Source organism: Thamnophis sirtalis, unplaced genomic scaffold, assembly GCF_051295495.1.
Source record: "Thamnophis sirtalis isolate CommonGarterSnake01/CBP01778 unplaced genomic scaffold, rThaSir2_p1.2 scaffold_11, whole genome shotgun sequence".
Taxonomy (NCBI): domain Eukaryota; kingdom Metazoa; phylum Chordata; class Lepidosauria; order Squamata; family Natricidae; genus Thamnophis; species Thamnophis sirtalis.
The window spans coordinates 42165512-42190722 of NW_028261391.1; the positions used below are offsets into that span (position 1 = coordinate 42165512).

At 40.3% G+C, this 25211-nt stretch overlaps 2 protein-coding genes across 3 annotated transcripts in view; one reads left to right on the forward strand and one right to left on the reverse strand.

Moving 5' to 3' along the window:
* Positions 1-13341, reverse strand: part of LIMS2 (LIM zinc finger domain containing 2) — a 27947-nt gene extending 14606 nt beyond the window's left edge. Inside the window, exons 1-4 of one of the 2 annotated variants that reach the window (XM_087725674.1) lie at positions 13158-13341; positions 2150-2309; positions 933-999; positions 363-483 (exon numbers count right to left, since the gene is read on the reverse strand). In XM_087725674.1, the coding sequence (XP_087581800.1) occupies positions 363-483; positions 933-999; positions 2150-2309; positions 13158-13168 (359 nt within the window). In that variant the 5' untranslated portion in view covers positions 13169-13341. Of the gene's footprint in view, positions 1-362; positions 484-932; positions 1000-2149; positions 2310-7931; positions 8089-13157 lie in introns of those variants that run through there. The other variant, XM_087725675.1, reaches the window with a different exon arrangement.
* Positions 13342-18054: 4713 nt separating this feature from the next.
* SFT2D3 (SFT2 domain containing 3) lies at positions 18055-20664 on the forward strand. The gene has a single exon (XM_014056196.2). The coding sequence runs from the start codon at positions 18423-18425 to the stop codon at positions 19065-19067; it is 645 nt and encodes a 214-aa protein (XP_013911671.2). The 5' UTR covers positions 18055-18422; the 3' UTR covers positions 19068-20664.
* Positions 20665-25211: the final 4547 nt, after the last annotated feature.

Below are 25211 nucleotides of genomic sequence, written 5' to 3' on the forward strand. Positions count from 1 at the left end.
ATTTCTTACGTAACTGGAAATACATTCAAAAGGAGAATAAAGCAATTTTGTTTATACTGGTGCAAAATTCTGTCTATCCACTAACACTGTTGGTAAATATTATCTATCTTAATATAACTGTATTTATAAAGATGCTTAGCTACTTCCTGGCATTTTGTCTAAAAGAATTACAATTTTGAGAATGGCTGCGAATACATTTAATCTCCAGACTTTTTAGAGACATATCTTCCTTTCCATAACTTATCACTAGTTTATACAATGTATTCAACTTCACATTTAGTTTCTATGCCTATCTCTGCTAACACTTTAACATTCAAAACATGAATTTTAATGTGCTAATTGCTTGCAGACACAATTCTTACCTGCCAGCATTCTTCACAAAACCCAAATCAGCAAGAACTACATTACAGAGTTCACAACGAAAACATTCAGGATGCCAATTATTGTTCATTGCTTTGATGACTCGGCCAATGATGAATTCACCTTGAAACAGAAATACCAGAGTTTATAATCTTAATTCATTTCAAAGACTCCCTGGTCCTTAGAATTCCATACTAGCAGTTGGGTACCAAATTTTTTAAAACACATTTTGTAGTCTGCTTTATTACAGTAACAAGAAACGTAAGAGTATGTCTAACTTACTCAAAGTCACTGAGACAAATCCAGGTTTGTTAGATACAGAACTAATATCTACTTTACTGTACCACAAAGATTCTCTTATAAAGTTCTGACTGTCAGAATTTTTTTTAAAGTACAATTTTCCATGTATTATTTTTGTTCTTACCTATAATATTGTCTTTTTAATTTGCTCTCTACTGCTTCCCCTTAAGAAGTTGGTTATAGAATACCCAGGATCTCATAATCAGATGGTTTACAAACATTGTTAATAAACAGACAAAATTAGATTTGAATAATTTATGCGGAAATCTTACCACATTCCCCACAGCATGGTGCAAATAGCATCTGGAAGTCATGCTCACAATATTTTCTCCCTTCAAACTGAAAGAGATATGCAGGAAAAAAATCTATAAAACATTCACCATACAAAGAACTGTAGAGCAGGGGTTCCCAAACTTGGCAACTTTAAGACTTGTGGACTTCAACTCCCAGAATTCTCCAGCCAACTCTGAATTCTGGAAGTTGAAGTCCACAAGTCTTAAAGTTGCCAAGTTTGGGAACCACTGCTGTAGAGCATGCAGATGCAAAGCAATAGTATTTCCTCATCAAAATCTGGGGGATCTTGCAGTACTGATTCTTACTTTTGGGAAGCTCATTCCAAAATATTAACCCACCTTCAAATCACAATAGTGATTATAATTGTAATATTAATTAGATATTTTGTAATAGCACTATCTCATTTAAAATCACTCTGATTTTAAATATGCCTTTTTACTGACTATAAAGAGATTTGCTTTTAATGCACAAGAGCTAATAGTTCAAAATCTTCTGACGTTGTTTGTCCTTGCATTTTTATTAAATTAAATCAATTAACAAAAACAAAGGGAGACATAATTGAGCCTATTCTTTTAGCATTAGTTTTTCCTTCCTTCTGTTTCAGTATCATGACTCCTAATGCTAACTGAGTACAGTATAATTTTATGTTTAAAGCGGGATAAACTATGGTTACTCTTACCTATGGCTAACTAAAACATGTAGACTTTCATGTTTGGTTTATGACATTGGTTTACACACATCCCATCATATTTTAATGTTTAGATTTGTGATCTTCAATTAATGCTCATAGAAATGAGAGCATCCAATATCACCTTTGTGCCAGAGGATGTGAAAGGACTACAGGGTTTCAAGCTAGTACACATAGTTCTAAATTATTGTCTTAAATTATGCTGATTAGAAATTTTTTGACTTCTATCTCCTATATTTCTCCAAGATTCTAAGCTAAAGAAATGTGGTTAGCACGGTACCTGAACTGGTAACTGCTGAACTCTTCTAGCTATTTGTCTAAGAAAGTGAGACTGTGCTGAATGGATAATATTAAAAATTATATAGGGGAGAAAAGAGAAATGGAACACTGAAATTAGAACTGAGGCAGTTGTATATTGCATAGAAAATAGTTCAGTTATGCTTCTCAGTCAAGGAAGGGAAAAAAACTAAGTAACTTTCCCAACTATTAAAAGTATAATAATCTCACATCATAGAAGAGGCCATCTGGAAACTGGCGAAAGCACTGAGCACAGACAAAGCAGTTTTCATGATACAGTTCTCCATTGCTGTTTACAATACGTTCAGTTGGATCAAAACGGGCTCGACAGCGTTCACATATAGCATTTGCAAGGGCATCTGACATATTACTGAGAAGTAAAAGAGAAAAATGAAAAATACTTCCAAATACAAAGTGTTAAGTTACATCAATAAAAAAATAAAAGTCCATTTCATACCTTTAGATTCAAGCACAGTAGAGGTGCCAATTATAAAAATAACCAGAAAGTAAATATTTAATTATTCTATATAGAATAGAACGGAACAGAACAGTTTTATTTGACCAAAGTGTGATTAGACACACAAGGACTGTATCTCCGTTGCAGAACCACACTAGGCTAATGATTATACTTCATTTAACAGTTTATCTGGCTCATGAGGGTAGAACAAGAAGCAATGGGCAGAAACTAATCAAGGAGAGAAGTTGTGAACGTTCCAACACTGGAAGTTTTTAAAAAGATGTTGGATAACCATTTGTCTGAAATGGTGTAGGGTTTCCTTCCTAAGCAGGGGGTTGGATTAGAAGATCTCCAAGGTGCCTTCCAACTCTGTTATTCTATTCTAACATATACTGTTTTAAAGAAGCACAGAGGGAGCAATCCTCCAGGCTTTAGTGACTATCACTAAGTGTTGTAGTTTATGAGAGGGCTCGCAATTTGGGGGTCCTCCTGGATTCGCAGCTGACACTGGAACATCATCTGTCGGCTGTGACCAGGGGGGGCTTTGCCCAGGTTCGCCTGGTGCACCAATTGCGGCCCTATTTGGATCGGGAGGCACTTCAAACGGTTACTCATGCCCTTGTCACCTCAAGGCTGGATTATTGCAACGCGCTCTACATGGGGCTACCCTTGAAAAGCGTTCAGAGACTGCAGTTAGTCCAGAATGCGTCCGCGTGAGCGATATTGGGTGTACCGAGGTACACCCACGTTACACCTGTCCTCTGCAAGCTGCACTGGCTACCAATTGGTCTCCAGACGCAATTCAAGGTGTTGGTTATTACCTTTAAAGCCCTACATGGCTTAGGGCCAGCGTACCTTCGAGACCGCCTACTGCCACATACCTCCCAGCGGCCAGTAAGATCCCACAGATTGGGCCTCCTTCAGATGCTGTCAGCCAGACAGTGTCAGCTGGCGGGCCCCCAGAGCCTTCTCTGTGGCTGCTCTGACTCTCTGGAATCAGCTACCCCCAGAGATCCGGACCATACCCACTCTCATGGCCTTCAGGAAAGCTGTAAAAACCTGGCTGTTCCGGCAGGCCTGGGGCTGTTGACCTCATTGTTGAGGTCCAGCCTCAGTTAGAATGAATGAATGTGGTTTTGTGATTTTAAACTGCCTTTTTTCTTATTTTTTTCTTTCGCTTTTTCTTTTTTGTAAGCCGCCCGGAGTCCTTCGGGATTGGGCGGTATATAAATTTTAATAATAAATAAATAATAAATAAATAATTTTTGATGAATGTATTCTATTTTATTTTTCTTTATGTACACTAAGAGCATATTCACCAAAGACAAATTCCTTGTGTGTTTAGGAATTTAGCTTCTCTCTCTTGAAAATGTAAGCTAGCATCAGGCATTATAATGCAAGCTAGCCTTAGCTTTCAAACAGTTCATTTAGTGACCAAAGTTACAATGGCATTGAAAAAAGTGACTGATGACCATTTTTCACACTTAGCGACCATTTTCACACTTAGCGACCATTGCAGCATCCTCACGTGATCCAATTTTTGTTGTTTGGCAACAGATTCGTGTTTATGATGGTTTCAGTGTCCTGGGGGAATCACCTTTTGTGACCTTCTGACAAAAAACAAAATTTTTAATCACCCCCCCCCCCCCGGTGAATGGTGTCCCTCTTTACCAATCTGAAAATCTGGTCACCTTACTTTACAAGCATTCAAAAACACCCACTTTTAGCTTTCTTTTTTACCTGACAAGTAATCTGTTTCCAGGCCGACCCCATAGGCCAGATTTAAACACCCTGCATGCCAGATCTGGCCCATGGGCCTTGAGTTTGACACACAGGTTGCTTTAGAATAAAGTACATTATACTGGTATTAGAAATATTATGGATATATTCTATTGATGCTTTCAACTTCTATGCCAACTGTTCAAAACAAGGACTGCCAAAATAACAGAAGAGTGTTAATAAATAAAAATGGGAGAGAGAGATTTTAATGACACAAATGTCATTTCTAGATGAGTACTATGTGGAAAACTAAATGCTAACAGATTACAAAAACAGAAGTTTGAATTTCCATGAGAGGGAAAAAAAACACAATCTGCAGCTTGTCTGACAGAGGTTGTGCCTTTTGTCACTTCTAACCTTACAAGCATTTACAAGCATTTCTGGATTTTCTCAACCATCCCACATAGCCACCTACTTGAAAAATGCTAAAAATGTCAAATAGTAAAATATTTCTTTGGTTTAGAACAGCAGCAAGCTTTCGTAACTTACATTAGGAGTTAATAAATGTAAGATAGGAGTTAACATTTTCCAACAAAATGGATATCCACACAACTTTATCAAAAAGTATCAAATCACACAACCCGCTGCACTTCCATACATCAAAAACATCACATCACAAATAATAAACAGACTACTGCAACCACATGGCATTACAGTAACATACAAATCAATGAAAGCCCTTCAAAATATCTTAAGCAAATCAAAATGACCCAGTAGCCCAAAAAACAAAAAAACAGGAGTCATCTACAACCTACAATGCAAGGACAGCCTGGAAAAAGACTAGCAGAGCTCATCCACAAACTACGGTATCTTTTGGAAGACATGATAAAAAAAAAAAATCTCCTTAATTTCACAACATGTGGACTCAATCATAATTTCAACTGGAAAACTATTAGCATCTCTTAGACTAAGCCAAATCCCAAAATGCTACAGAATTCCTGGAAGTTTGGCATTTAGACAAATCAGCTACCAATAGACATATAGAGATAAACCACATTTACACAACTTTCAAAAGAAACAAAAAAGTAAGAAACAAATAAAAAGACTATAACCCCTCCAGCAGTCAATATTCATATAAACAGGGATCAGTACTAGACAAATAATCAGGCAGAAAAAAAAATTCTAGTCAAAGAGAAAATTACATCCCCACCAAAACTGACAGGCAACTTATGGGATACAAACAGGCAGCAAACCTTACACTGATATTACCTAATTGGGTAATTGAATATCTACAAGTAAATAAACATGTTCAGAGAGTACCAAGAACTCTAACCCTGATCCACATGTATTCTCTTCTATTGAAGTTAAAGAAAGCACACAGTTAACTCTATAAAAATGAAAATGCCAGTTAATTAAAATAAAAATGAAAATGCCAGATATTGCTGAGTGTTCTATTTTTGAAGTATCTTGGAATATGGGTAGACACTTAATAAAATTTATTAAATACAAGCACCACAATGTCTTAGAATTGCAAATAATACTATTTACAAATATATAAAATATTAAAATATATTTAATGTATCTAACATTAATTAGAAAAAATGAGCTATCTTTTTATTTATCCATTGGAAAAAAATATCTAAAAATGCATTCTTCATAGATACATCTCAGTCTCAGTAATTTGATTCTGCTTGCAACTTTTGTAGCAACTGTAGAGGCTGTCCAATTTCTACTCTTTTGAGTTTAAAAAATAAACCCAGCGTTTCTGTTCTACAAATGTGACTGCCTAATAATATATTCCAAGCTACAAGTAATATAAGGCGGAAAGTAGTTTTTTCCAGCCAGCTTAATTTACAATATGTACCTTTAAAGTATACAGAAAAGGTCGAAGATCAGAAAATGGAAAGCTCTGAAAATTGTAATAAAAGCTGGTTCATATCATTTCACAGAACATCTGTCCTATCAGCATTTCCCAGCCAAAGAACTATGCAACACCTGTTCATTGATATCTACACCAGTGGCAGATGTAAGAAAAGTGACCAGGGCAGCTTTTTAGAGGGATGCCATGGAGACAATCTGTGTGGGAGAAATTGGATACTAGAGAGATTCCCATGACAGGGAAGACTGCTTTTTTTCCCTATCCTTCAAGCTGGAGGAAGTACTGATTGACTTAGATTTTCAGCAACTGTAGCAAAGACAATAACAGACCACCTCAAAGATGATTCTAGAGTCTGGGTAATATTTGAGAGAATGAAAATCACTATATACAAGTGTGCTAACTTACATTAAATGTAACTAGGTAAGGAGAACCTAGTTGCGACCCTTTGAGAATTGGAATAATCTCACAAAAGTGACTTAGCATGTTCACCTTAACTTGTGCTTTCCTTGAAGCTGACTTGAAAATGATTCACAGGCTGTAAATGGTTCAGAATTCTGCAAGCTGATCTTTGATGGGAGGAAGTAGGTTTGTTTATGCTATACATATGACAGTGTTGCATGCTAAAAGATCAATGTCCAGCGTCCAAAATAGGGAAAGCTCTTCTACAGTTTAAGTAGAAGATAGATACATAGTAAGCATAGTTTTTTCATCCTTGTATAATGAGATGAATCAGACATTTTATTTCCATAAAGTTATACTGACATAACATTTTGTTATATGAACTCCTTTTAAGGATATTCTGGTGTAATAAGTATTAGACTATAGTTCCAATCCACCCAATCCCTCTGGACCAAAGTTACATCAAAATTTAAATCAAACCAAACCAAATGTAAAGAAAAATACTATAAACAGAGCGAAATAATAAAAAAGTCGAAGTCAAATTAAAATGTAAAACTATTAAGTATCATTAAAAGAAACTGAAAGCAGGTATTTATAGCTTCCTTGAACCTCTCTTAAGGGAATAGATTCAACACCTACATGGGCTGCTTTCTACCTATAATTCAGGAGCAATGATAGAAAAAGCTTATTCCTAAACCATCTCTGGGTAAGCTGGAGGCATCCAAAATAGATGCCTGATTATCTTAATTTTGGGGATCATATAGAGAAAGGAATTGTTTCAAACAACTCAAATTTAAAGTATTGGGATTTTAAACTAATAACTATATTTTGTCTGGAAGACAAACCCATTCCCTTAGGGGAAAAAATGTAAGAACAGATGTAGCTATCATTAGCATTTTGATAACAACCATCACCCAAACTCCTGATGACCTCATCTAGTGGTTTCACATGTGTTTAAAACAACCATTAAAATATTCACTGTAAATGCCTCCCTATGCATCAAACTCTCCGTTATGGAGAAATGAAACATGTTTGTCTGAACTATGCATAAAGAATATATTTTTAAAAAACTAAACAATTTCTAAATATTTTTACAAGGGAGATTCTCATATATTTTAAAGACAGAAAATATGGAAATTTTGCCCGGTTTAAAGGATTAAAATTCCTGTTTCTTTTGCAGTATGATGATGCATGCTAAACACACAAATTAAACTAAGTATGAATATTGTAAACTTATTTTGGATGGAAAAAAATATAAATTGATTCTTGTTGCCAAGTAAGCTAAGAAATATCTTTTAAGTCTATTCACGCAGTGCTAGTTACACTAACCTATTTTAACTTCAAGTGATGAAGGTTTCCATAGCAGGTTTCCTGTTTTTATACAGAACTGATGTTATCAGAGCCAAAGCAGCACTTCCTTCAAGCAAAGGGAGGAATCCCAACCTGGCTTTCCTTACTTTTCACCTCAAAGTAAGTCATAGCAAACATTCTAAATATATCAGCAACTGTTAATCTGAGGAGGTATCCAAATAACCTACCCCAATATCCCAGTTGCCCTCTCTTTCTCATCATTCAATAGTGACACTATGCCACTCAGGCGGTCTTGTCGACGTTGATAGAGTTTGGAAGATGTTAGTCCCCGAAGTCTCACACCAGCCATGGTTCTTACCACTGGGAAGAAAACTGCATGAGGATAACCGAATAGCAACTCTGAAGTAGAAACTCACAAGGTTCAGGAAATGGGTTTTTCCAGTAAAACAGTCTTCTTGTATTTGCTAATTAAAAGAAGTGACGTCCATTCTTCTCATGCACCACTTTTTCTTCAAGAACTTTACAGATTCCTTGCCTGCTTTCCTTCTGTCTTCAATCCATCCCATTAATAATAACGTTATGAATTCAGAATTATATTTGTTTAGAGAATATAAAACACCTTATTTCAAAATCCCCTTAACTCCCTCCCCAAAAATCACAGAAATAATATGATAAATAAATTATTAATTTAATAAATTATAAACAATATAATTGTTTATAGCCATCTCAGAAAAGATAGCTATGAAATTTTTAATAGAAGTTATTTCATCAGTAAATAACAATGATAATAATAAAAATATATCCTTTAATTTCAGCAATCCTTAACTAGTTTTGCTCTAAAACATTTCATGTGACTAGAACAAAAAAAAAATGCTAGAAAGGAGCAGAGTGGCTTTGAAACTCACTCCAAAAATCACATTTTAATATAATATCAAGAAGCACAGTAAAGAAACATATTTTACATTCCTAAACCCTCCCTGCTCCCAGTCCATAATTCTAGACTCAGAAGGTCACTGACTCATGTTGTTGCTTTCTTTACACCCACTTTGGAAAAAGTATCATGTTACACAAACTGGAATTATAACTCTGAAGTTTTAATTGTTTTGGTGATCCAGTCCTCCCTGGCCTTCTCTCCTTTATCTATTGTTCTGTTAACTTTTGCTACCATATTTTAAATGAGATTTTTAACTATTTATTATTCCTTATTCTGTATGTATGTATGTATGCATGCATGTATGTATGTAGGTATGTATGTATATAGCTAGTAATACTGCTACCAACAATCTTAATAAAATCAATAGTTATATTTTGGGAGGTTGTTAAAATAACTCTTTGCGTGCTTGCACATTAGAGTTTAATATCTTACCTTATTCCAATTTGTTTCTGCTTATAATTATATAACTATTAATTTTATTAAGATTGTTGGTAGCAGTATTACTAATAACATTTTAAAGTAATCATTGCCAAAGGCTCAACAGAGTAGCCTTATAAATTATCCCATTTCTGGACTAATTGTTTTCACAGACTTAGAATTGAAAGATCTTTGGTATGCTATGAGTGTTCATTATCTAATTTGCTGTTATCATATGTAGACATGATAACATGTCTTATGTCAGAAGGCCTTTATCTCTTAAATCTCATCAATCATCTATTAAATGATCAAGATTCATCCAAGTAGGGAAAATGTCAAGTTTCCCCAAATAAGAACAATTATATGTTTATAGCAGTGGCTCTCAACCTGTGGGTCAGGACCCCTTTAGGGGTCGAACAACCCTTTCACAGGGGTCGCCTAAGACTACCGGAAAACACATATTTTCAATGATTTTAGGAACTGAGACACCAATTTTATGCTTGGGGGTCACCACAACATGAGGAACTGTATTAAAGGGTCACGGCATTGGGAAGGTTGAGAACCACTGGTTTATAGGATTGTGTTATATTTATCACACAGGGTAAGACTTGTAATGACTCATCTATGCTATATATTCTGCTAGTCTGCCCTACTGTCATAATCCATTAATTGTGGGTTCATAATTATTTTGGCAGCTAGTTTCAAAAGATGTGATAATTTATATCAGAACAAAGGCTGAAATACTGAATGAGTAACAATGAAGATTTATTTATTTATTTATTTATTTATTTTATTAAATATATTTATATGCCCCCAATCCCAAAGGACCCCAGACGGCTTACAAAAAATAAGTGGGGAAAAAACACATAACGAGAAAAGAAACAGTTTAAAAACAGCAACACGCTCATACATTCATTCTAATCGGGGCTGGACCTCAACAGTGAGGTCAACAGCCCCAGGCCTGCCGGAACAGCCAAGTTTTTACAACTTTCCTGAAGGCCATTAGAGTGGGTATGGTCCGGATCTCCAGGGGTAGCTGGTTCCAGAGAGTCGGAGCAGCCACAGAGAAGGCTCTCCTCCGAGGGCCTGCCAGCCGACACTGTCTGGCTGATGGCATCTGAAGGAGGCCCAATCTGTGGGATCTTACTGGCCACTGGGAGGTATGTGGCAGCAGGCGGTCTCGAAGATACTCTAGCCCTAAGCCATGTAGGGCTTTAAAGGTGATAACCAACATCTTGAATTAAGTCCGGAGAGCAATTGGTAGCCAGTGCAGCTCACGGAGGACAGGTGTAACGTGGGTGTACCTCGGCATACCCAATATCGCTCACGCGGCCGCATTCTGAACTAACTGCAGTCTCCGAACGCTTTTCAAGGGCAGCCCCATGTAGAGCGCGTTGCAATAATCCAGCCTCGAGGTGACAAGGGCGTGAGTGACCGTTTGAAGTGCCTCCCAATCCAAATAGGGCTGCAATTGGTGCACCAGATGAACTTGGGCAAAGGCCCCCCTGGTCACAGCTGGCAGATGATGTTCCAGTTTCAGCTGCGAATCCAGGAGGACTCCCAAATTGCGAGCCCTCTCTGAGGGGTGTAAATTTTCACCCCCCAGGGTTAAGGATGGACTGTCCAAGCAGTCCTTCGGGGGCAACATCCAAAGCCACTCTGTGTTATCTGGATTAAGCACAAGTTTGTTCACCCCCATCCAGATCCTAACAGCCTAATTTTATAATTATACCCTGTTTCTCTGAAAATAAGACCTCCCCACATAATAAGCCCAATCGGGTTTTTGAGTGCATGAGCTAAAAAAGCCCTCCCCGAAAATAAGCCCTCCTCAAAAATATTGCAACACAGCAGCAGCTATGAGGTGACCACACTCGCTGCCTCCTGCACCTCAAAAATAATAAGACCTCCCCAAAAATAAGGCCAAGTGCTTATTTTGGGAGTCAAAAGAAAATAAGACCCTGTCTTATTTTTGGGGAAACACAGTAGGCATTTATTTATTTGCTTGTAGAGGCACGATAGCTCAGCAGTTGGACACTGAGCTTGTCAACTGCATAGCTGATAGCCCAGGTTCAATACCCAATGGGGTGAATTCTCATTACTTGCCCCCGTTTCTGCCCACCTAGGAGTTTGAAAGCAGGCAAATGAGAGTAGATAAATACTATACTTCGATGGGAATGTAACAGGGTTCTGTGTGCCTCAATATATAGTTATGCTGGTCACATGACTACAGAAATATCTTCAGATGATATTGGCCCCTTCAGCTAAGAGCAGAGATAAACTTAGTCCTTAGATGGAGATTACAGTCAGATATGACTGGACAGGGGAAACCTTTATCTTTACTTTTTTTGCTTGTAAGTATTTATGTGTTTTCATTATAATTTAGCTCAATTTTATACCAAATAGTTCATGAACATTTGTATTAAATATTTTTTTTAATCACGTAAAAAAGAAATGTTCAGAACATTGTTTTCTGAATAACCCTGAATGCTATAATTTGTACTCTCAAAACACAAAAAATAGGCTAAGAGTTCACTATCGGGTTAACAGTCTCATCATTTCAGACTCTCATGATTTATTCTTGCTATTTCTTCATTGTTTGTATTTTTTGATAGAATTGATGTATTTATACAAAACAAAACAAAAATGCAGAATTATTATTTTTCCAATAACAACAACAACAGAATAGTAAGCAAATATTATATTTGCTTACTACAAATTATATTATATAATTATATAATTGCCTTCACAAAACTTCAAATCTCAGGTGCATGTCACACAAACAGCAGATTTCCTCAGGATGCATGTCTTTATCTCAAACAAAAGGAAGGAAGCTCATCCTAGCACAGTACAAGAAATCCTCCCAGCTGCCCACTTGAAAAGTGAAAGGCTTTAGCCTTCAACATTTGCAAGAGAAGCAAGAGAAGAAGGAATTCCTTGGAGAATGAATTAGAAACAGTACTACGGACCATTTGATAAAAAGGAAATAATCTATAAACGGTTGGGGAAAAAATTCATAAAACAAGTAAGGGGAATTTGACTTCAAAAGCAGCCCATTCCAAGGAATGGTAATAATGTTAGCTAGAAATCGTGCATAAATTATTTTTATTTAACCTGTATTTACAGTAGAGAGCAGTAACTGCTCTCCCAATCCTGTATTTTTATGCAACTTGGAACTGCTTTACAGCACAGTTTCTCCAAATAAAGGCAGACTAAAATCAGTCCAAAATCTGCCCAGAATCTTATAACTCCATTTACAGGTTTTTTCTGAGAAATTCTTTTACCAATCTATTTGAACATTCTGCATTTTTACTGGTTTTGCCATTAAATGCTTTGCTCTTTCCAACATACGATTCCACAGCATTCACTCTACCAAACTGTATTTTATTATTTAAATTTTTTAAATAGATAATAAGTTAGCACAAATTTACAAAGATTGTTTAAGAGAAAACCAGCCCCAAGTAGCAAGTGTATTTTACATTCCACTTCTTTAATTTAATTACAGTGAATACAGCAGCAGTATATTGCCTTTTTTCAGGCATTTTTCATTTTTTTAAATTTCCCGTATGGGATTGAAAAACTGGATTTCCCTATGGTCTCTCATCTAAGTACATATCAGGATTGATGCCCGCTTTGCTTTTTGCCATCAGCGAAAGTCGGGAGCTGCCATCTGCTGTTGACCACAAGCATTTGGTTTTCAAGGCCTCTTAAAGCAAAAATGATCGCATCACATATAAGAGAAATGAGCAGTTTCAGCCAGAAGAGGGAAACTTCATCCCCTCAGTAAATACGTGATAGGACAAAGGTTAACGGGCAAAGAAGCTTTCTCTCCAGCTAGCAGTCATGTTTCACAACCCCACCCCACCCCACCCCCAAGCCCCGAAAGATCAAGGTTGCAAAACCCGACAATTCCTTTTTAAGTCCCGCGAAGGGGGACTCTTGGCAGCGACTGAACTACCCGGGACAGCGGTCGCGGATCGCGAGCGGTCCCGTGGAGGAAGGAGCCGAAGCTGTTTCGGCGTTTCGTTATCACCCGCCCTGGAAAGTGAAGCCGAACGGAGCTTCCAGACGACTGCGGGGGACCTCGCTGTGTTTCTCCTCTTACCTGCCCGTCATGGCGGCCGGGGGTCCAAAGTACTCTTGGCCAGAGAGCTTCGGTGCAGGAGTCGTGGGGAGAGCGACGAGCAGCGCGCTAGAGCACCCGGGTACCGACTGCAGCCGCCCCGCAGCCCGCCTGCTATTGTCCTCCGCCCGGTGCTGGCTGCCGTGGCGGGCCGCCCCTCTAGGTCAGGACAGGCGGCCGGATCTTCCTCCCGCCCCTCGGCCCGGCACATATTTTTCCTAGAAAGGGAATGAAATAATAAATAATGAAATAGCGAGGGCGGCGGTCCTATGCGGTGGGACTTCATAGTGCCGGGCGGTGGAAAGCAAACCGCAGCTACAATACGGCTATGGCTTGCTTGCTCTTACTCCGGAGATACTCGAAATAAGCTTGTAGGATTAGAGCAGCGACTATTTTGAACAGGTCCTATTAAAACCAGGGTATGAGCCTCATTCTGTGTCTATGGCCATTGCATATTGCCATCTTTAGGAATATTCTTAATAACCCAGTATAAATTTGTAAAGCTCCCCATCTCACAAAACATGACTCTGGGCAAGTACAGTTAGTCCTCTAGTTATAACAGTTTGTTTAGTGACTGTTCAAAGTCACAAAGCCACTGAAAAAAGTGACATGACCATTTTTTACAAGACCCTTGCAGCATCCCCATGGGTACATGATCAAAATTCAGATGCTTGGCAGCTGATTCATATTTATGATGGTTGCAGTGCCCTGGGGACACATGACCCCTTTTGCAACCTTTTGACAAGCAAAGTCACTTAACAATCATGCAAATTGGAAAATTTTGAAAAATGAGATTACAAAAGCTCAGTCTAGTACAATACTAATGAAGAAGAAAAATAACAGCTCCCAAAAGAAACCAGCATGGCTGCATGAAGAACTCTCTGACAAATTGAAAGACAAAAAAGTTAAATATAAAAAGTGGAAAGTGGGAGACATAACTAAGGCAGAATATCAGCAAATAGCCCGAGCCTGTAAAGATGAAGTAAGGAAAGCTAAGGCTCACAATGAAGAAAGGCTTGCTACAAAAGTAAAAAATAACAAAAAAAACCCTTCTTCCAATATGTTAAAAACAAGAAAAAGGTTAAGGAAACAATTGGTTCATTGCTAGGAGAAAATGGCAAGAAGGTGACAAGCAACAGGGAGAAAGCAGAACTATTTAATTCATTTTTTGCATCTGTCTTTACACAAAGGGATAAAACAGTCCAACCTATCAAAAACAGCACCACAAAAATCAGATTAGGAACACAAATTGAAATAGGGAAGAAAATGGTAAGTGAGCACCTGTCTATCCTAGACGAGTTCAAATCACCAGGACCAGACGGATTATACCCCAGGGTTCTGAAGGAACTGGCAGATGAGATCTCAGAACCACTGAACTATATCTTTCAGAGATCCTGGAGCCAGAGGACTGGAAAATGGTTGGTTTGGACAGCATCACCACCAGATGGATTTGTAACTGGCTGACCAACTGCACTCAACGTGTAATCCTCAATGGAACTGCATCTACATGGAGGGAAGTATGCAGTGGAGTACCCCAAGGCTGTTTTAGGCCTAGTATTCTTCAACATCTTCATCAATGATTTGGATGAGGGAATAAATGGGGAACTCATCAAATTTGCAGATGACACCAAGCTGGCAGGAATAGCCAACACCCCAGAATAGCAATAGCAGATTTTTATATACCGCTTCATAGGGCTTTCAGCCCTCTCTAAGCGGTTTACAGAGTCAGCATATTGCCCCCAACAACAATCCGGGTCCTCATTTTACCCACCTCGGAAGGATGGAAGGCTGAGTCAACCCTGAGCCGGTGAGATTTGAACCGCTGAACTGCTGATCTAGCAGTCAGCTGAAGTGGCCTGCAGTACTGCACTCTACCCACTGCACTCTACCCACTGCGCCACCACGGCTCTTAAGACAGGCTTAAGATACAGAAGGATCTTGACAAACTTGAACATTGGGCACTATCTAATAAAATGAAATTCAATGGTGAAAAGTGTAAGGTTCTACATTTAGGCAAGAAAAACAAAATGCACAGGTACAGTATAGGTAGCACCTTCCTCAATAGTAGTAACTGTGAGAGGGATCTTGGAGCCCTAGTGGACAACCATTTAAATATGAGCCAGCAGTGTGCAGCAGCTGCCAAAAAAGCCAACACAGTTCTAGGCTACATAAACATAGAATCAAGATCACATGAAGTGTTAATACCACTTTATAATGCCTTGGTAAGGCCACACTTGGAATAATGCATTCAGTTTTGGTCGCCACCATGTAAAAAAGATATGGAGACTCTAGAAAGAGTGCACAGAAGAGTGACAAAGATGATTAGGGGACTGGAGACTAAAACATAGGAAGAACGGTTGCAGGAACTGGGTATGTCTAGTTTAATTAAAAGAAGGACTAGGGGAGACATGATAGCAGTGTTCCAATATCTCAGGGGTTGCCACAAAGAAGAGGGAGTCAAACTATTTTCCAAGGCACCTGAGAGTAGAACAAGAAGCAATGGGTGGAAACTAATCAAGGAGAGAAGCAACTTAGAACTGAGGAGAAATTTCCTGACAGTTAGAACAATTAATCAGTGGAACAGCTTGCCTCCAGAAGTTGTGAATGCCCAAAGTCACTGGAAGTCTTTAAGAAGATGTTGGATAGCCATTTGTCTGGAACGGTATAGGGTTTCCTGCCTAGGCAGGGGATTGGACTAGAAGACCTCCAAGATCCCTTCCAACCCTGATATTGTATTGTATTGTATTGTATTGTATTGTATTGTATTGTATTGTATTGTATTGTATAACTAACTCAACATCTGTAATAATTCACTTAACTGTGGCAAGAAAAGCTGTAAAATAGGGCAAAACTCACTTAACAAATGTCTCACTTGGCAACATAAATTGTGGGCTCAATTGTGGTTGTAAGTCGAGGACTACCTGTACAACAATAGACCTATTATGTTTTTAGTTTAGTGGTTCTCACTTTAGTTCATTATGTGCAACAACCACTACTGCAAAATATATTTATTAAATTTGTTTGCAGGCTGTGTCGCTTCGAGGCAGCTCCATGCGACTTTCAGCGTTAAAAGCAATAAAACCATAAAAAATATACATCTATAAGACCAATAAAAATATTGGTTGCAACTAAAAAGTGGGGAGAGCGGGCACAGATAGGGGAGGGTGGGAGGGGAGATTTGCTATTGGTTCATCAACAATATTAAGCGGTACTCCGCCAAACATGGTCAATCTTGGTCATATCAAGGTAAAACAAAGAAAATGATTTATGCATACATTCTATTTTGTCAGAATATAACAAAAAATTAAGGCGATAAAGTTAATGCAATAATATTAACAACACTTATTAAATTATTAATTTAAGTATTAATGTAATTACATTTTTAAAAAAAATTCATTACCAGTAAATTTGTAATGGATGTATATCTAGCATATAGGATTGAGGGGTCCTACAAATTTTAATCTCTTTTTCAGGGATGAGCTTTGGGAATTTGAAAATATAAAATAGAACATTGCCAAGAGCCTGAATCCAAGAATACATTGCCAAGAGTATTCTATTGGATTTTGCTTCCTGAACGCTTTTGGGCATGTCTTATAGATTTCTGGCTGCTAATCACGAAAATAACCTGTAATTTAACCTGTAATCTCATACTGTTTTATAAAAACCTGTTTTTACAAAATGGCAATGTAGACCCTTCAGTATTTGTTGGCTATGCTGCATACATGAAAGAAACATAGAAAAAAATTCAGTACACCAAGTACAACTGGAATATTGTGGAGAACTTAAAAGTAATGGCTCTGCTGCTTGGAATGCAGCTCAGATATATCAAGTACTGTTATTACTTATGTAAATGGGACAGTGATGGAAGAGAATGACATTATATTAAAAAGAAATGATCATTCTCAAAGAATTTGGTTCCAGCACAGAAAAATTTGGCACATGAACCACTTGACCCCCCAAAATATTTTTTCCTTCGCTTCACACACCTTACATAAAACTCTGAAAAATTTTGTATAAGTGATGAACAGGATAAAGGTTTTTATTATTTTGGACAGATGTTTCCAAGAATAACTGATGCCAAGATTAAGGAAGGCATTTTTGTTGGTCCACAGATCAGATACGCCATCAATGACAAGCGGTTCAAAGATTTGTTAGTGGGGCCAGAGAAAATCACCTGGAAAGGATTCAAGAATGTTGAGAATTTTTTTGGCAACTAAAGTACCAAGTTAGATTCAGCTGGTTGATAAACTTCACACACAAGACCATGAAATGCAATGTCACTGAAAATTTGTTTTTTTTTTGCATTCACTTGGGACTTCTTTCCCCAAAATTTAGGTGCAATCAGCAGCAAACATGGTGAAAGGTTTTGGGTATAATGCTTGGAATTACAGGTGGAAGATCTGCTTAATTGCTAATGGTTCATTTTATTTCGAATGTTGATGTAACAGAAAAAGTATGCTCACCACAAATGTACTAATAATGGGAAATATCACCAATTTTTGTCCATTTGATTACTGATATGAGATCATTTTCAATTTCTAGTGACCACACAGATTTTTCCCCATGACCGTTTGTCCCTAACTTTCGGGTCTTTTTGTCCTCGTTTAGAAATTATGAAATATTGATCAACATGAAAATAAATAACCCTTATTCTAGGGCCATAATGTTCCCGTTATGGAGTAATAGTGGAGTAATCTGACATACTCAAGAAGCACACAACCTTTGAGTATTAGCACTGCTACATTTCCAAGTTATGCTCTCTCCCTAGCAATTGGCGACCGATAGCCGAATCATATCTTTCCCCGCGACTGTAGAGTGCGGTAGCACCGCCCCCATTTCTCCTGCCTTCTGCGAATGCGCAGTTGATGCCTTTGAAGCCGGAAGGGTGAGGTGAAGTTGCCCGTCCAAAGGGCGCCCAGAAAATGTTCTTCTGGTTCAGGCGCCCGTGAGGAAGCGGGAAAGTCGCGAGGCCAGAGCTACCTGCGCAACCTCCTTCTCCGCCCATCTGAACCTTTGTATGCGCGCAGGCAGACAGTTGCCTGAGCGAGGGCCACGTGTTTGAAGTTGGTGCCTGTTTTTTTTTTTTTTTTTTAAAGAGACCAAACCAAGGTGGTTGACTGGCTGACTGCTGAGTAGTGCCGCTTTGCTAAGGCGGCTGCGTCCCACCGTTGCAGAAGGACCGGCCCGAAGAGCAGCCTCCTTGACCATCTATTGTCTTCGCCTGTTCCCGAGAGACTCCTCGCCAAAATGGCAGATCTGAACCGGCAACTGCAAGAATATTTAGCTCAGTCCAAGGGCGGCGGCGGCGGCTCTACGGTTTTGTCAGTTCCTCAGACTCCTCCTCAGGACGAAGCAGAAGAAAGCGGCTCTGGCTTGGGCGTCTGGCTGCGGCGCATGAACCCTTTCCCCGCGACAGGAACGTGGTCGGGGGCGGCCGAGCCGGAGGCGGAGCCGTGGTTACCGACGGGGGTGTCCCGTTGGCAGAGACTGGTGGGGTGTGCCCTGTGTCTGCTGCTGGCTGCTCTCTGCTTCGGCCTCGCCGCGCTTTATGGCTCGCTCCTGCTGCTTCGGAAGTTCGCGCTGCTCTGGTCCCTGGGCTCGGCCTTTGCGTTGGGAGCCGCTGGTTTCTTGCGGGGCCCGAGTCGCTTGCTGGGTGAGCCTGACCGGCGCGGCCTGGCCCTCCTGTATTTGGGCTCCGTGGGCGGAACTCTGTACGCTGCTCTCGGGCTCCGAAGTACGCTGTTCACGGTGCTGGGTGCCGTGATCCAGCTGGCAGCCGGAGGAGCCTACTTGTTTTCCTCGTTGCCTGGCGGTGCTGCCGGGTTGCGCTATGTCAGCAGCTTCCTGAGTAGCTTCGTGCGACGAAGTGTTTCTAAAGCTCTTCCAGTGTGAACTACTCTGTCGTCGGAAGTCCAACTCCCGGGCTTGGGAAGACTTGCTCCGTGAGGAGGCACCCCGGGCCGCTTTTCAAAGTAACGCGCAGAGCAGGATATGCAGCCTGAATCCCAGGAATACTTGAATAGAAAGTTTCGTCTACGACTACTTTGTGAATTCGGGGAGACAAAAGACCGGGAGATAATTCAGTTGCCTCACTGTGGCTGTTTGACTGCTAAGAATTATTAAAGTATTAAAACAAAAGATGCGACTTAAAATTGAACTACCTACACTAGCAGGTAGAAAGAGTTAAAGGTTTTGTAGTCTGTGTTTTCTTCCGACCATTGAACAAATTACCCCATTAATCATTTTTAAAATCTATAGCCTTCTGATTTCTCACTCTTGGACTATAAAAGAGGCAGAGTAACATTTCCTTAACCTATTGGTTATTGAAGTGTTTTGCCTCTTCTTACACCATTTTGGGGTGGATATGATTAGGATATTTTGCCAACAATTTAATTGATGGTGTTATTGGACTGGAATTTGTCCAGCTGCTTTTAGCCTTTGAACTGCACTGATTACAACTTCCTCACTCCAGTCAGTGGTACTACCCTATTGGTCACTTTGTCCTGGACTGCAGAACAGACCTGGGTTAGATGAGGTTAGGTATATTGTTTGTTAGAGAATGTCATCTGTGTGGTGAAATTAGCATGTAAAGCAATACACATGAACATATTTTCTGTGCATGTTCTGGAATTCCATTTTTCAAAGAGTTTTGCCTTGTTGATCATTCCCACCTCCTTTACTCTATGCTCCTCTTCTGCATTCCAACAATGCTTTTGCGTTTGTAATGTATTTCTGAATAGCCTGAAGAAGAAAAAAACCCACTAGTGTCAACTGTCTCACCCTCTTGCTGTCTCTCATTTTACCTTGCTGTTTCTTATTTCTCTCACATAGTTCTCCTTCCCTCTTCACATCTTTCAAGAGTGCTAGACCGATGGTGAGAAGTGAGCTGATGGACCTATCCTTTGGGGAACTTGAAAAATACACCAAACTTTTGCTCCAGGCACCCATTTTGTCTGCGTGGTAGGAAAAGGTTGTCCATTAAACAGGAGAGCTTTCTCACTGAGCAACCACTGCCAGTGCAACATCAACAGGGCAGGGCTGCCCTGTACAAGACTCCCTTCTGTTGCTTTCCTACCAGCCCTCTCCTACGTTTTAACTGGGTCTGGATCTGGCTATCAGAAATATTTGCTGCAAATACAAATTAGGGCAAGTGATTGTTTTTTCCTGAGGAAAGTGAAAAATCAGCAGGGGAAATGGACTGAGGAATCTACAAATTATTTTGCTTTAATTGTCCTGTATAAAAGTGTAAGAACAACCCACTTTGCTTTGTTGCTACATCTACAAACTACATCAATTCAGGGTTGGTGTCACAATTTTGCAGCGCAAATGTACTTTTTATTTCTCTTAAAATTGTAGCCTGCAAAGCATACCTCTTACATGTTGTATTCTCTGAATTAAATCTAGGGAAGTGTGTTTAAAATTTAAACCTAAATGCTTAATAAACTAGCACATTCTAGAAAATAATTTCTAACCGGTTAAATACAAGTAGTCCTCAATTTACAATAGTTCATTTAGTGAACATTCAAAGTTACAATGGTACTGAAAAATGTGTTGTATGACCATTTCCCACAGTTACGACCTTTGCAGCATTCCCATGATCATCTTATCAAAATTCAGTGGCTTGGTCACTGGTTTATATTTATGACTGTTGCTATTCCCCTAGGTCATGTGATCACCTTTTATGATATGATAAGCAAAGGTAATTCAGGGTCCGACTCATACAGCGGGACACACGCTCGACCTACTGAGGCTGGACTTTTGGAAACTACTCCCCCACTGCAGGGAGATGGAGCCGATTAAATGGTTCCGCCCCAGGTGCCTGATGGACCCTTTGGGATTTCAAACGGAGCTTGGGGACATACCTGACTCCCTTGCCCGCAGTCCGACAGTGTCCTTGGTCGCTGCTTGGAATATAGCGGCGGCTGGGGCGCTTGACCGGATTGCGCCTTTGCGGCCTCTCCGCAGCAGTGGATCCAGGAGGGCTCCTTGGTTTACTGAGGAACTCCAGGAGATGAAGCGCCAAAAGAGACGCCTAGAGCGACGCTGGAGGGCTAGTAACTCCGAATCTCACCGAGCACTGCTAAGAGCCTTTATTAGGACTTATCTCGTGGCGATACGGGTGGCAAAATGTGCGCATTTTTCCGCTCTTATTGCGTCCGCAGAAACTTGCCCGGCCGCCCTGTTTAGGATTATTTGCTCCCTCCTGAAGGGGAGGGATGCGGAGGAACCCTTACAGGGAAGAGCTGAGGAATTTGTTCAGTTTCTGTCGGACAAAGTCGCCCAGATTCGGACAAACCTGGACTCCACTTGGGCAGTTCCTGCCGAGATGCCGGGGGTGGGCCTTGATCAGATTTCTTGGAGCGAGTTCCAACCTGTTACTCCTGAGGAAGTGGACAAGGCCATGGGAGCAGTAAGTGCCTCCACCTGCCTGCTGGACCCGTGTCCCTCCTCGCTGGTTTCGGCCAGCAAGGAGGTTACACGAGGCTGGTTCCAGAGAATTATTAACACCTCTTTACAGGAGGGATCTTTCCCACAGCCCTTGAAGGATGCGGTGGTGAGACCCTTAAGAAACCTCTGGATTCAGCTATTCTTAATAAGTATCGTCCAGTCTCCGACCTCCCCTTTGTTGGGAAGGTTGTTGAGAACGTGGTGGCCCTTCAACTCCGGCGGTCCTTGGATAAAGCTGATTATCTTGATCCCTTCCAGTCGAGTTTCAGGCCTGGTTATTCCACCGAAACTGCTTTGGTCGCGCTGACCGATGATCTCTGACGGGCCAGGGATAGAGGACATTCCTCTATCCTGGTGCTTCTTGACCTCTCAGCGGCCTTCGATACCATCGACCATGGTATCCTTCTGCGACGACTGGGGGAGGTGGGAGTGGGAGGCACCGTTCTATGGTGGTTCTCTTATCTCTCAGACAGGTCACAGTCAGTGTTGGTTGGAGGACAGAGGTCGACCCCTAGGCCCCTCAAATATGGGGTGCCACAGGGCTCAGTCCTGTCCCCCCTCCTATTTAACATCTACATGAAGCCGCTGGGTGAGATAATTCGCCGGCACGGGATTAAACACCACCAATACGCGGACGATATTCAATTGTATCTGTCCGCCCCGTGCCAACTCAGCAAAGCAGTGGAAGTGATGTGCCTGGAGGCTGTTAGGGTCTGGATGGGAGTGAGTGTAAGATGAGGCTGGCACTCAATCCAGACAAGACCGAGTGGCTATTGATGTTTCCTCCCAAGGATAGTCCAGATTCTCCATCTGTCAGCCTGGAGGGTGAAAGTCTTCACCCCTCAGAGAGGGCCCGCAACTTGGGAGTCGTCCTGGATCCGCAGCTGATGTTAGAACATCATTTGTCGGCTGTGACCAGGGGGGCTTTTGCCCAGGTTCACCTGGTGCACCAGTTGTGGCCCTATTTGGACCAGGAGGCACTTCGAATGGTCACTCATGCCCTCGTCATCTCAAGGCTCGATTACTGCAACGCACTCTACATGGGGCTACCCTTGAAGAGTGTTCAGAGACTACAGTTGGTCCAGAATGCAGCCGCGCGAGTGATATCGGGTGTACCTTGGTACACCCATGTTACACCTATCCGCGAGCTGCACTGGCTCCCTATTGGTCTCCGGACACGCTATAAAGTGCTGGTGATTACCTTTAAAGCCCTACATGGCCTTGGACCTGGATATCTGAGAGACTGCCTCCTGCTACATACCTCCCAATGTCCGATAAGAACCCACAGGCTAGGCCTCCGGGTGCCGTCGACTGGACAATGCCGGCTGGCGACCACTCGGGGGAGAGCCTTTTCTGTAGCTGCTCCGGCTCTGTGGAACGAGCTACCAACAGAGATCTGGACCCTTTCCACGCTCGCGTCCTTCCAAAAAGCCACCAAGACCTGGCTGTTCCGACAGGCCTGGGGTTGCTGATCTATAAATCAGGTCCAACCCAGCTAAGCCAAATGTATGTTGTGTTTTTTAAAACTGTTTTTGTTTCTCTCCCCTACTTGTAATTTTATTTTATTTCTTATTTGTAAGCCGCCCGGAGTCCTCCGGGATTGGGCAGCATATAAACTCATTAAATTAAATTACAAAGTCAATGGGAAAGTCAGATTCACTTAACAACTGCAGTGATTCACTTAACTGTGGCAAGAAAAGTCGTAAAACGGGACAAAACTCATTAAACAAATTGTTCACTTAACAGAAATTTGGGGCTATTGTGGTCGTAAGTTGAGGACTACCTGTACATGCAATAACTGTAAATGTATATTATTGAATAAGAAAGGTCATATGTCAGGTGTTTTATTAATGAAAGGAACAACTTATAAGCAAATGTTTATACTTAAGTGCAAAAAATCTACAGAGCTCTACCCTAGACAATTTATTCAAAAGCAAGTCTTGCTGATCTACTGGCACTTCTATATTCATACATTAAGAAGGAATCAAGGAGTGAGTTATAAATTAATAAAATGGTAATTTTAAATTTAAATTGGCATTTCTGAGTGATTTGTGGGCATATGCCATGTAATGTAATTGAAAAAAGCCGTGAATCAAAAAGTTGCTAAATATTTAACTGGAACAAATTTTCATGAAATCATTTAAAAGATTATTTGAAGAAGTTTCAATTAGAGAAGTACAATAAAAAAAACTTGGGAATCCTTTCTATTTACAACTTAAGTGAGACTTATGCCAAGAAAATAGCTATAGGAGTCCAACCCAAGTGTATTTTTACTATATAAATTAGTCTACAGACTTGGGAGTATGTTATTCTATTTCAGCTTTTCTTAATTTTTTTATTCCGGAAGAATGCATGAAAGGGTCTCAAGAAACCCCTGCATAAGTGATAAAAATGTAAAACCATCACAATACAATTCACTTCTAACCTGTACAATCTAATTCTACAACCTTTACAAGAGCAAACTAGCATTGTGTGATAAAGTTATTTGTAGAAGTTTTGTTTTCAGTTATAGTCTCTCATAGAACTGCTGCAACTTCAAATCGAACCTTACAGTTCTGCTGAACTCTAGTTCAGAAAATTGTTTTATTTCTTGATATAATGTAACATATGGGGGAAAAAGTTATTTTAAAAACTTTTAATAGAATGTCTAAAATGTGATGTGTTTTTACATTTTAAGTAGCAATCAAAGGACATGGAAGTACTGTATTGTGCCAAATGTACTAATTTACTAGCTATAGTTTTTCCATTCACTATTTAAATTCTTGCGCATATGAGGATAGCTACTTTTCTGTGATGTTCAACCCTTGGGATTTATCAAGAATTTGTTTAAAGTGTTATTGTTTTACTATTTTCTATATTTTCTTATTAAATTTGGTCTTACTTTTTCATTGGGATGAAAATTGGTTTTATGTCTACTGGTTTAGGGCAAGAAAAATGAGATGATATTGTATTAATGAAAAAAATCTGAAAGGCAACACACAACTTGCCACTGGAAAATTATACACAGCCAACTGTCTGTGAGGACAACTCGCCACAGTTGTCTTGCCTGGAAGCCAGAGGGAGAGCCAAGTGAGCAGGTGGGCAGAGCACAGAGTTGTCGGGGCAGCCAGTGGGGAGGTGGTGGCTGGGAGCTTCCCATTTCAAACACCCACTGCCATGATAGCCTCAGCTGCTGCCACCACTACACCAGAGTTGGTGCTATTGCCATAGTGGCAGCGGCGGCAGCAGCATATGAAAATAGGAAGCTGCCGGCTCCCCACCACCCACCCCACCATGCTCTGCCCACCTGCTCAGCTGGCACTCTCCAGTTGTTCACGGCATGTCCCCATGGCTTATTGGCTGTGTGGAGTTGTCCTGCAGTAAGTTGGCAGTAGCGAGGTGGCAGCAGCAATTTGGCCACAGTGAATTGCCCTAGACTACAGAATTTACACTTCTCCTTTAACTACAGTGAAGACTAGAAAATAAGTTTAAAAAATACCAGCCTGTTTTTTTTTTAATTAGACGCTGCTTGTTCTCTCCTTACTTTAAGTGAAAGGAAGCATCATCACAATCAAACACGGTTAACACTAGTAAGTTTTCCTGTAAGCA

Coding starts and splice junctions, on each gene's coding strand:
- SFT2D3 (XM_014056196.2), top strand. CDS start 18,423: ATGGCAGATCTGAACCGGCAACTGCAAGAATATTTAGCTCAGTCCAAG.